This window comes from Erpetoichthys calabaricus, chromosome 18, assembly GCF_900747795.2.
Source record: "Erpetoichthys calabaricus chromosome 18, fErpCal1.3, whole genome shotgun sequence".
Taxonomy (NCBI): Eukaryota; Metazoa; Chordata; class Cladistia; order Polypteriformes; family Polypteridae; genus Erpetoichthys; species Erpetoichthys calabaricus.
The window spans coordinates 79256886-79270297 of NC_041411.2; the positions used below are offsets into that span (position 1 = coordinate 79256886).

The window sequence follows — 13412 nt, forward strand, 5'->3', positions numbered from 1 at the left end:
GATGAAAACCTGCTCCAGAGCGCTCTTGACCTCAGACTGGGGCGACGGTTCATCTTTCAGCAGGACAACGACCCTAAGCACACAGCCAAGATATCAAAGGAGTGGCTTCAGGACAACTCTGTGAATGTCCTTGAGTGGCCCAGCCAGAGCCCAGACTTGAATCTGATTGAACATCTCTGGAGAGATCTTAAAATGGCTGTGCACCGACGCTTCCCATCCAACCTGATGGAGCTTGAGAGGTGCTGCAAAGAGGAATGGGCCAAACTGGCCAAGGATAGGTGTGCCAAGCTTGTGGCATCATATTCAACAAGACTTGAGGCTGTAATTCCTGCCAAAGGGGCATCGACAAAGTATTGAGCAAAGGCTGTGAATACTTATGGACATGGGATTTCTCAGTTTTTTTATTTTTAATAAATTTGCAAAAACCTCAAGTAAACTTTTTTCACGTTGTCATTATGGGGTGTTGTGTGTAGAATTCTGAGGAAAAAAAATGAATTTAATCCATTTTGGAATAAGGCTGTAACATAACAAAATGTGGAAAAAGTGATGAAGTGCTGGGAATACTTTCCGGATGCACTGTGTATATACATGTAAAAAAAATATTATTATTAAATAAACATCCACCAGGGGAAACATTTCAGAACTAAACACAGCCCATGACCCTGCCCTGCTCTGTACAAAATATGGCAGAGGTGGTTCTACTGTGTGGATTTGCATGTTGGTTATGGGAGCTGAAATGTAGTAATAATAATAATAACAACAACAACAAGCCTAGAAAACAAATATATGCAAGCTTTCATAGGTGCACAGTCCGTTACATTTGCTTACAACTGTCTAAACATTTTCCTTTAACTGGCGAGTAAACAAACGAGGCCACCTTGCACTTCAAAAAATCTTTTATATCATCAATAAATTTTAGGATTTCAGCCAAACCCCTTTATTTTTCAGTATTTAAACGGCACATGTAATATCGGTTTTCTAAAATAAATCACATGTGGCCTAAAACAATTTTTTCATGTGATAGAATTTTCATATTAAGTGTCAAAATATAAACAATAATTCTGCTATGAATAATTTATTACAGACGCCTCCACTCCAAGTGCCTCATCACGTTGAGTAAGCAGCCCGCGATTTAACGAGGCGAGCCACTGAAAATAACTGACCAACATGGAGTCCTGCTTATGAAGGCTCCTTATAATCCACCCTCAGCAGATATTCACATGAAGTCATTCAAGTTGCCCCCCTGGGGGGTCCATTCCGGTTGGCGAGGGGCGCTCTGCTGCCCCACATTCCCTGCACCTTTTTATCTTCTCACTTCTTCCGTTTGTACAGCAAAGCCCTGCTCCAGTCTCTCCTGATAGCGCCTTTCAGCTTGCTTTCTTCTAAACACATCATCTGTAAAATAAAGAGATGCACCTACTGTAAGTCGCCAGATGGGAAAAACTAAAACTTTAAGTCAAACAGATTTTTAAAAGTCAATTTTTTGATATGCTTTTATTCAAAAAAAAAAGTTTCCTGGGTGCATTTGAAAATGGAATACGTCTGTAAGTCAAATTACTAAATTAAGAACATAAGAAATCACTATAATGCAAAAAAATAAAACGTCACTTCATTTAAGCTCAGCACTATTGTCCTGGTCACACACGTCACTTGAGGTTTTTACTGTCACAGATTAGCACAATAACAAACAAATGTGATGGACTGCGCTCGATCCTAGCTGGGACAGGATCCAGCAGACCCCCACGACTCTGTTCAGGACCGAGACAGAGAGGGGTGGGGAGCATGCGCTAATAGGACGTTGCCACACCCACCACAGGACAAATCCCAACCTGGCTAAGAAAGATTGACAAACGACAAGACAATGAAGACGACACAATACACTGACAGACAGACCCTTACTTGTCCTCGTGGGTGGGGATGGTGGGCTGTTCGGTGGGTTCAGATTGGTCTTTTTACAGAAGCTCAAGGGTGTTGTACCGTGTTAGCCATTATGAATATAGATTACATCTTGCCTGAAGAAGAGTCCTGAGTTGCCTCGAAAGCTTGAATATTGTAATCTTTTTAGTTAGCCAATAAAAGGGGTCATTTTGCTTGGATTTTCTCTACAGAAGCTCAATAAATAAATACATAAAATAAATGAACATCTATTAAGGCAGTAGTCAGTAATGGCGGAATAAAAGAGTCTCTAAATCTAACGCTGCCGGTGCTAATGGGGCTCGGCAGCTCCGTACTCTTAGCCACAATGGAGCAGAGAGAAGAGACGATCTTTAATAATCCTGCTGGTCTCTCTAAGGCAGACTGTTGTGTATACGGTATATCCTGAAGAGCGTGTGCCAGTAATACTGCGAGCCAACCTGCCCACCTCTCCCCATAGTGCTTTGTGGTCCTGTGCGGAGCTGCTCATGTACTGGGGGTACAATGGAGCCAAGGAGGATGGAGACAGTCAGGCTTTTCTTAGGCGTCTGGGAGAGCAAATCGGTCGTTCAGCTTACTTGACGATAGCCATGATGTGTTAGGAGTCCACGAAATTTAAGGCTGTTGATCTTCTCTTATAGCATCCCCTTAATTTACAGTCCGCCTCCTGAAATCTGGGACCACCATAATGATATTCATCAAGAACTTTATAAAGTGGTCGATCCTCTCTATAGCATGCCTCCTGAAATCTGGGACAACCATAATGATATTCACCATGAACTTTATAAAGCTTTCGATTCTCTCTATAGCATCCCCTTAATTTACAGTCTGCCTCCTGAAATCTGGGACCACCATAATGATATTCTTCAAGAACTTTATAAAGCGGTCGATCCTCCCCACATCACCCCCCATAAATTAAACAGTCTGCCTCCACCATTACAAATCACATCCACCACATGTTCATTAAGACATCCGTTCTCCATTTTAGACACCGATTACCCAGTTTTGGCTTGTGAGAAGCTGGGGTCTTCTACAGCAACTCTGGGCAGAAGGTAGGGGCACTGCTCCATTACTGGGCACAATCGTATGCACACACCACACTCTCCCACGTGTGATTGAGATCATTTAAGTGGGGACTGGCTGGGTGGTCTTGTGGCCTCAGAACCCCTGCAGATTTCATTTTTTTTCTCCAGTCCTCTAGTTTTTTGTCCTCCTTGACCATCAGACCATACTTTATTCTTTGTTAATTAGTACTGTATTGCCTAATTTTTATATTTTTCTTTCTTCATCTGTAAAGCACTTTGAGCTACACCATTTGTATGAAAACGTGCAATAGAAATAAATGTTGCTGTTGTTGATGAGAGTTGGGCCACTGGTTAACCTCACACACGGCCTTGGGATGTGGAAAGAAAACTGGGAATGTTGGACAAACCTACACCCGAAAACAGTGTTTGCAAGGAAGGATCAGAACCCAGGACTCTGGAGCAGCGCTACACACTGTGCCACCCTTCAGTCTATCAAACTGCTTTTCACTTTGAAGCAACACTTAAATAAATGTCTCCGAGAAACTGGCCAAACATGTTTATCGGCGTTTCAATTACAGTTGTCTCAATAGCAGAAAATGAAAGAAAACTAATTGTTACTCTTGTACCAGTATAAAGTAATGGAAAGCCATACATTAACCCTTTCGGCCCTGAAATCCTATTACTACCGTAATACATATATAAAGGCAGCCATTTTTGTAAAGCACGGGGACGTTTGCAGACGTTGGAACCGGACCTGCTGCTATTCGTGCAGACTGGAGAGACTGGCATACAGTCCACCGAAACACAGAAGTGAAACAAGTAGTATTGAAGTATTTGGCAGCTATTGTATAATAATAGTGATCATTATTTTATTTTTGAGCTTCCTAGACACCCTAAAGTTAGAATATCTAACAAAATAATTTTCAGAAGGGTTAAGAGCTCCAATCTTCAGTTTAGCTGAATACATTTTGCTTCTATTTTTGTCTACCACACTCTTAAAAGTATTTACTTGGAAAACTCTGAAGTTTCTCCTAGATCTGTTTATCGATATTTTTACTTATTCATACAGGAGACTGATGCTATAAGATACGGGTTTTCGTTTAATAAGATCTTCCCGACATGGACACTGCCTACGCGGAATCTGCATGTCACTTCCATTCCTGTATGTGCCCACAAGCTGGTAAGTTAAATGGCAAATCTAAACTGGCGCAGTATAAACAGCTCTGCGTGTGTGTGTGTGTCTGTGAATATGTTCCGTGATGAACTGGAGCCCCGACTACACTTGGTTCCTACCTTGAGGCCAGTGCTGGTAGGACAATCACCCGGCTCTGCAGCAAATGGGACCCCCCTGTCCAGAGCTGTTTTCTACTTTTTTTTTTTTTTGCCAGACGCTGCTCCCCTATAATCCTGCATGATCTTAGACAATTCAGTTTCATGAATTGCATATTAGAGTGTGCAATCTGAAAAGCAAACCCCTTACAGGTCCTCAGTTAGCTCCTTTCCTAAATGTACGCCAATAGCTGTGTCATCTGCAAAAGAGAAGAGGCGACGCTGGTATAAGAGGCCGAGTTTCAAAGAAAAAGCCATATGTGAAAATGGCAATTAAAATGGGCAAAAGACAACCGGAACAGCGTATTATGGTCAGCGTGTCAGAGTCGTCTTTTCACTGCTGTCTGACGTGTATTTAAGGAAGAGGACAGCTGTGGACAAGACAGACGTTTGGGTGACACTTTAGTTCAGGCACTGCAAAAATGCATCCATTACCCACTTACTGTTACGTAACAAGACCCCTTTGGTCTTTATAACGCTTACAAAACATCAGCGGACGACCGATTATTCGTGTCTGTGCAGGGACCCGATGGTAAAGTGACTTATTAATATGAAGGATTCACAGGTCTTACTCTAAATATGTAATATCAAGTAAAGCCACCTCAGCGTGCTCCAAAGTGACGTTTTATTAGTTGGTCATGTCACGGAGACGAATAAACACTTTACCGAGGCTTTGTGCTGTGAAGACCCAAACAAATGTATACTAAGGTTTTTGCTAACACTAGCTGAAATACCCGGCGTTGCATGGGAGGAAAATAAGTTTTTTTTTTTAATTGTTTAAGAAAATTAAAAAAAAATAAAAACACACAACTTGACAGATTAATTTTTGTTTTGTGGTGTAGTAATATGTTTTTACATGCAGAATTTTTGACTACGAAAAAAAAAGTCATTTAAATTAATATTATTATTATGTTGATTTAATTCTATTACCGCTACAACAGTGTTACAATAAGAATAATGCAAAATGAGAATATAGTTAAAGCCAAATATTAAACGACAAATATAATACTAACGATTTTTCACGATAAAACTGTCGGTTGCTTTTACGGAGCACACCAGAAACGTTCGGAGCGTCAACTGGATGATAACATACATACAACACCGCAAGGCTGTTACAGTCTGCTTTATATATAAGATTGTGGCTAATTGTTGGAGAGGTGTTCACTGGTAGGTGCTTTGTGGAATAAAAACTCTATCGTATTTATAGCTTATATTATATACCTGCTGCTGGAGTATGTGAATTTCCCCTTGGGATTAATAAAGTATCTATTCTTATTTTGTGGACTGTATTGCTGTGTCTGCGGCTCTGTGGCGCCCCCTTGCGGTTACTATTCGTCAACTGGATGATAACAAGACATACAGGACCGCAAGATTGTTACAGTCAGCTTTATATAGAAGACTAGGCGTCCCTCACGGCTCCGCCCACGTAGTATTGAAACAGGACTGTGAGGAGGGCCCCGCCGGGTTCCCCACTCCTGACGTCACTCTTCCCCTCCCCTCGGCCTCTGTCTCGGATTAGCGCTGGTATATAGCTCCTGCAACCAAACTATGATTTTTAAAGCAACGAAAGGAATCGCAAATTAAACTGGAATGTTCAAGCAAATTATAGAAAAAAATCCTATCTAAATCCGTGAAGTAGTTCTCACGTTCGCTAGCTAAGGTAAGGTGCACCACGAGGCTGGTGCGTGAGTGAGGAAGTCCCCGCCCCGCTGCATGTCACTCGGATTCATGCAAATAAATCAGCACCGCATGCGAACTGTGATACACAGCGCAATGAGAGAAGTCGCAAAATCAATCGGAATGTTCAAGCAAATTATAGAAAAACAAACAAAAGAAAAACAACCTAAATCCGTTAAGTAGTTCTCTCGTGAAAAGCGGACAGATAGACGTAGGATTTTATATATTGAGAGCGATAATCTGGACTAGCATGGGCCATTCAGCCCAACAATACTCGCCAATCCTGTCCACTTATTTCTTCCAAAAAAACATCAAGTCGAGTTTTTAAAGTCCCTAAAGTCTTACTGTCTACCACACTACTTGGTCGCTTATTCCAAGGGTCTATCATTCTTTGTGTAAAGAAAAGCTTCCTTAATGTTTGTGCAAAATTCACCCATAACAAGTGTGCCCGCGTGTTCTTGATGAACTCGTTTTAAAATAATAGTCTCAATCCACTGCACTAATTCCCTTCATAATTTTAAACACTTCAGTCATATAAGAGTACATGCGTAATAGACTTGTTTTTGCAGTACCTTAAGTTATCAATTAATACAATACTGTACTGGTGTGACTGCAACATTGTGTTTCATTTTAAGTAACTTGTTTGCTCAGATTTACAACTTTCAATTGCCTCTTTTGGTCTTAAACAGCTCCGATCTCCATTTTTTTAATTGCTTTTCTTCCTTAACCAGTTGTAAATGAACACTGAGATGCAACAGGCAAAAGACCCAGCATCTCCATGCAATGCTTGGTCCCATTTACAACTGCATTGAATTGAATAAAATATTGAGAAAGAAACTGAAAAGGGAAAATTGTGAAGGACTGCAGATTACTAATCTGTCCTGGACCACAAATAGTTTGGAGGATATTCTCACAAAATAAAATTTTACAATGCAAGAATGAGCTGACGTTGCAAGTAATAATAATACATTTTATGTATATAGCGTCTTTCCCATGTGGTAACAAATCATAACATTAAATAGAAAATTGTATTATCATCAAAAAAAATCATTAAAAAAATGTTGCAACAAAAACCCTTCGTTTACTGCGACCTTTAACGACCGAAACTTCAAGGTGAATGCATATGTGGGTTAACGTAAAGTTTGTTATTTTATAAACGCCATTAAACCCCACAGTTAAAATTGTGTACGAATAGTTTGTGTCAGGGACAAAGGAACTCATAACAGCATTTTTAACAAGCGTGTCTTTCATCACACTCACAGAAGGTCTCCTCTCCAGCTCGGACATTGATCATGAACCACTCCATCGCTCCGCCGAGCACGAAGAAAAATGGCAAAAACCTGTACGGGCCGAACAGCTTCTGGCCGGGGACTTTCTCAAGGAGACTTCGAACACGAGGAATGCCTTTCGCCATGTTACAGTAAATAACTCCAAGTCCGACACACGAAAACAACCAACATGACAAGAGAGTTTAGCGGAGTCGAGAAGACTCGCATTTGACAGGTCGCGTTCAAATGCCGTCATTATAGTCTCGCGATAACCACGCATGTTAATGTGGGCGCGTGACTTAAAGCCGCGCTCCACCAATCGGCCCCGCCTCACTTTGTTGATGTCAAGTCTTCTCGGGTGTATGGCAGGAGCTCAGAGCAAGTACTCTGGTTTTGTATTAAAGTATGAGTAACTCCAGTTATCCAGTATCGAATACGTGTAATCTTATTCTATACTGCTAAAGGGCAGAGAGCCAAAACTAAGGGTCCAGTCCATCGCTGGGTACCCTCGGACACACAACACTCTAAAATGCACGAACTTTAGAATCGTTCGATTATCTAACCGGTGTTATGCAGCCTTCTAGAATCACAACAGCAACACCGCTAACCTCTGCGCCCTGTTATATCCAAAAATATAAAAGTGACATACTTACACCAATCAAACTGTTATTTCTTTTGTTTCGATTGGCGGTAGTGGGAGCCGAAACGTACGAGGAGTTGCGAATGCGATCAATGCCGAACTGAGTACTGGAAGTAGAATCATACTTATTCGACATGGAGACAGCGTGAAAATATTATGAAACATATAATCAAGTTGCGGCGCCCGCGCATTCAGTCACTCGTCATTTTGTACAAGATGCGTTAGGGCAGTGGTCCTGTAAATCAGTACGGGATATGGTGATCGGAAGTCCCGGCATAGTCCCGATTTCAAGCTGTGCGTCCGCTGTCATGAGAATTAACTGAAATATATAAAAATATCGCGATTCAAAACGTGTTTCATCGTGCAGCATGCATAGCTCATGTCACCGACATCAAACCACTAAGCTCAAAAGCAAAGTAACAATCACTGTGCTCCGTACCGCTATAAAGGACACTAGCGGGCCTTTTTTTTTTTACATCTCACAATCTGCATTTGCAAAAACTCGTGCGAGTTCAACATTTAATAATCAAAGTAGACATAATTTTATTGTTAGTCACTTGTCTATTAATTTTGGCTTTTCAGACGTGGAGTTTGCACCCTTGATTGTATCCTGTTATTAACAATGAACGACGCGCTTGACCAATATATTACGTAACGCCTTAATAAACCAGAACAATTGGGAAAGTGGAATAAAAATAATGACTATGACGAAAACATTAATAACCAAGATAATACTAAATCCTCCATATGTAGTATACAGTACCATACATGCTCGCTACTTTCCAGTAAAAATTTAACAAACCCAGTTTTTTTTTGTAATTTCTATATCAAACCTAAAACACGGTGGCACAGTTGTAGTGCTGCAGCCTCACAGTAAAGAGACCAAGATTGGTGTCCCAAGTCCTCTCTGCATTGCTGCTGCAGGCTCTCCTCATGTTTGCCAGGCTTCCCTCTGGTTTCCTCCCACAGTTCAAAGAGATGCAGGTTAGATGAACTGGAGATGCTAAACTGGCCTTAGTGTGTGTGTTTACCCTGCTATGGCCTGGTGCCCTATCCATGATTTGTTCCTGCCTTGCATCTTATGCTAGCTTGAATAGTCTCTCAACCACAACCCCAAAAGAGGGAACCTATTCTGGATTAAACTGGTTAGAAAATGACATGACACCAAAACTGGGAAAAGCCATCAGGCTTAATGATAACAGAAGTACAATTAAAAGCAGAAGATGGTAAGTCCTCAAGGACTGAACTTGAGAAGCACTGTGCTTAGGGGGGAGCCAATGTTTAATTTGCTTGTTCTCCTTATGTCTGCATGGCCTTTCTCTCCTGCATCCCCAGAGAGGCAGATATTTGGGTTAACTGGCATTTCCAGATTGGCCATGTGGGACTGTGTGTGTACATGTTAACACTCGGGTTTCTTCTCTGGACCCTCTACAACCCTCAGTTTGAAAACTTTTTTTTTTTTTATTTCAGTAAGTACATAATGAAAACCACACATTTATTCCAAACATTTTATGTTAAGAAAATAGACTAGAGCATGCAACAAAAGCCAACAGAATCCGTGCAGGTGCATGTTTAGATCTATAAATATACGTGTAGACTAGAGGTGAAAAGCTCAGCTCCGACAGGCTGATGTGTTCTGCCGTCAGCCTATTTAATGAAAGGTGCCCTCCTGTTGAATGCGGTTCAACACATTTCCTATTAAAAATGAATGTGCTTTGGAGTGAAGTTCACTTCATAACCAACAAAAGGCACCACACCTCTTCTCCCAGCAGACATCCTCAGAATGGTCCAGTAGTTTAGGCTGCAGGCTTTAATTTGATCTTACTGCTTACATTTTCTGAAGTTTCTCCTTGAAGATGAAAAAAGTCTGAATTCGTGTTAGCTGCTCCATTTCAGGATGTTTCTAGGAAATGTAATGATTTACTTCATGATGTAGACATACATTATAAAAAAAGGACTGTTGTATCAATATTTGAAATATTAAATGTGTGCTTCAACCTATATGTTTAATGTCTAAATATTCTTAATTGTAACAGAAATTAGTAATTTTTCACCCACTGATTGAGGGCTAGACCCTCACAAAAGATCAAAAATAACTTCACATTTGTAATCACGGACCTTGAAATAATCTAAAACAATACCTCACATTTGAAATTTTGTCATTTTTAACCTTCCTGGGAATGGCTCTTAGTGGGCTAGGACCACCGGTAAAGAATCAAATATCAAAAATATGGTCAGATTCATGATCAGCAACTTCAAAATGGCATAAAACAACACTCCACATGTTTAGATGTCCAATCACCCTTTTTTTTTTTTATTTAATTAAAGTTTTGAGGAAAGGATTCTCCTTCCTTGTTATCCCATTAGGTGGTGAACAACTGGGGTCGGTTAGGTGGCCTGGACAACTTGCTTGAATACAGCTATTAGTATCTTGTAGCTTAAGGGTGTAATTTCCTGGACAAAATATGATCCAACAATTGCTTACAATTAAGGGTTTTACGGTCCTATACGGCCATAAATAGAGGGGGACCCCAAAAAGTTCAATGTCTTGCATAACAAGACATCAAGATACTGCAAAAGGTGTATCATATGTGGTGGGGTTTTGTCGTACCAGTGAGTTAGAAGGGGTCAGGCACCAAAAAGAATTTTTTTGTAAGCACTCAGAAGTAATTCTTAATGAGCACAACAGATCCAACTGTTATAAAAAATAAACAGGCTTTCAACGTAATAGCAGCCCTGTAGCCGTGTGGAACAAGAGAACAAGTCAATGGAGGTTTAGGCTGAAGCTTTACAACACACTGGTAAGGCCTCGTACGTAGTACCGAGTGCAGATTTGGCCTCCATATTACAAAAGGAGACGTGGCAGTGCTAGGGAAAGTCCGGAGAGGTGTGACAAGGCTGAGCCATGTGAGACATAAGGAAAGATTAAACGAGTTGAACCGTTTCAGTTTAAGGAAGCGGAGATCAACAGGCGACATAAACATCCAGCCATCCATTCATTTTCCAACCTGCTGAATCCGAACACAGGGTCACGGGGGTCTGGGCGACATAAACAAAGTGTTTAAAATTATAAAAGCAAATCGGTGCAGTGGATACCAGCTTTTACTTTAAAATGAATTCTGTAACATGAACACAGGGACACAGTTGGAAAGTTGTAAAAAACAAACGTTAGAAATTTTTTTTTTCACGCAAAGAACCACAGACACATGGAATAAATGACCAAGTAGTGTGGTGGACAGCATGACTATGGACCTTCAAAATCTTAAATTGATATTATTTTGGACAATCTTAGGATGGCTGAGATCTCTGGGTCGAATGGCCTGTTCTTGTCAGGAATTTTCTAATATTTTAATGTCATATAAGGATTTGTTGTAATTTTCTTTTTTTTGCTAAGGTCATAGCTCTAAGTTGACTATTTTCTCTCTGAACAGAACCAAAATGTCCATAGTGCAACGACTTCTGAAGTCGCTTGAATGAGACATTAGTCATATTATTCAATTTGTCACATATTTAGACAAGTCAGGACACTTGAATTAGGTCAGATATACTGGACTGTCCCAGGATATACGGGGCATCTGATTACCCCTGTTATGTACAACCTGAATAAATGTTCTAAACTCTTAGAGATAATGACCTAAAGCTTAAAATGCCATCAATGGAGAACCCACAGTAACTGTTGAGAGCACAGTGAAGACCTCCATCACTGTGTCCATGTGCTAGATACTGGTTGGCTGCATTGACTGAAGTGACTAACTTTAAATACCAGAGACATTCAAAAAGTTTCCGCACTTTTATATTTTCGTTGGAAACAGTGAAGGCAGGAAGAGTAGTAATTGGTCGTGTCTAAGAGTGTCATGTGACTTGGAAAATTGCATCGCTAAGGAAGGCGACTATGTAGAAAAGTGATACCGTTTGTTTTTGAAATTCTTAATAAACAGATAAAAAAAAGTGTGGAAACTTTTTGAACGTCCCTCGTAGTTTATTCCTGCATAGAATCAGTTCACACCACAAACCTTTTTCAATCCCTTTTGCCATTTCTCCTTTATTCCCAGTCTGGAAACTTGTGAATTCAACTCACTGGACATCAGATGAAATAGCATGATTGAAAATTATGATGTTAGAAACATCAACTTTTCCCATCAGGTTTCATATGAAAATGTTCATATTGGAGATCAGTACAACAAATATTAAGCATTTTCACAATGTATACCAGATGAGAAACTTGCAAATACAAAAAAAAAAAAAAAAAAAAAAAATAGCTTAAAAGAGCTGCCTGGACAAACTCAAAAAACAGAATTATCAAATAAAAAATATTAATAAAAAAAAAAAAAAACATCAAACCAACCTCACTTTAAAGATTTCTTATAAAACCTTTCAGAACTGTATTTTTTAAATTAAACAATAAAATAAGACTTCCTTCTGGACCTCATTTTCCAGTGAACATTTAAGAAAAAAAAAAAAGATTTTTGGAAAAAGAAATTTGCTAAACATTTTCCAAGTTGTACGTTTGCCGAATGTTCAAGGTATCTCTCAACATCAAGTCTCGCAGGCGCCAAAGTGCATCAACCATCGTAGTGTGGGCACCTTTGCTTTTCAGCCAATGAGAAGGCAGACGGCTCTCCTGTTCTTTAGAAAGGTGAACGTCTTTTCTTCTCGCTACAACACACACACACACAAAAAAAAAGTTACTTGAACTTGAAAGTTATACTTGTTGTTGTCTCACAGACATTAAAACCTACGTTTATGTTTCATGTACTGCTATTTTCTTATCATCTCCATATGTGACATTTGATACAACAAAACCTTTTTTGTAAAGTGACCAAGCCCCCTACAGTACACAGATATTCAATCTGCCCTTTCTTCAAGAGAAAGATAAAATTTGAAAGATTAAAACAAGAGACTGTATTAGTGACACAACAAGCTACAGCAACTGGGAAGTCATTATTAATGAAAGCCACTTGTCACACCATAAAGAATACCTGTAAGCGTTTGGTCCCATTTGCTGACAGTTCCCGACTCCGTATGAAGACCCTCAATGTATTTCAAGTAGGCCTCCGAGTGTAAAAGTCGCTGTGTCTTTGGTGGTGGAGCAACGAATAAGGGTGTGGATGGCTGCTGCAAAGCAGGCTGCCCTGGTGGTCCTTGACCTGGGTAAGGGGGTGGAGCTTGTGGACCTTGGTTATGCACGCCCATCTTAAAAAAAAATATGAAGTACAGTATGCATTAGAAGTAATTTACAAATTCACATTAATAATAATGTCAAGTCAGGAAAGACTTTTTGTTGCTCATTTGTTTTAAAACTACCTGATGAATTTTTGCAAAGGTACTAAAATAAAAAAGAACGAACCGAAATATACCGTTGACACAAATATTCAAGCCCTTTACCCTAATACTCAGTTGAAGCCTCTTTGGTATTATTTCCAGCATGGAGTCTTCTTGTGTCTGATGCAGCAAGGTTCACACCACCTGGGTTTAAGGATTTTTCTTCCATTCTACTCTGCAGATCCTCTCAAGGTCTGTCACGTTGGATGGTGGCCGTCGGTGGACAGCTGTTTTCCG

General features: G+C 40.1%; 2 protein-coding genes across 2 annotated transcripts in view; both read right to left on the minus strand.

The window, feature by feature from the left end:
* Positions 1-911: 911 nt before the first annotated feature.
* On the minus strand, positions 912-7455 carry LOC114669057 (small integral membrane protein 4). Its single transcript, XM_028825172.2, has 2 exons — positions 7206-7455; positions 912-1395 (listed from the first exon to the last, which is right to left on the minus strand). The coding sequence occupies exons 1-2, from the start codon at positions 7357-7359 to the stop codon at positions 1304-1306; spliced, it is 246 nt and encodes an 81-aa protein (XP_028681005.1). The 5' UTR covers positions 7360-7455; the 3' UTR covers positions 912-1303.
* Positions 7456-11809: 4354 nt separating this feature from the next.
* pbrm1 (polybromo 1) overlaps positions 11810-13412 on the minus strand; it is a 56181-nt gene continuing 54578 nt past the window's right edge. The window contains 2 exon segments of the mRNA XM_028825169.2: positions 11810-12509; positions 12833-13046. Coding sequence (XP_028681002.1) covers positions 12337-12509; positions 12833-13046 — 387 coding nt within the window. The 3' untranslated portion in view covers positions 11810-12336.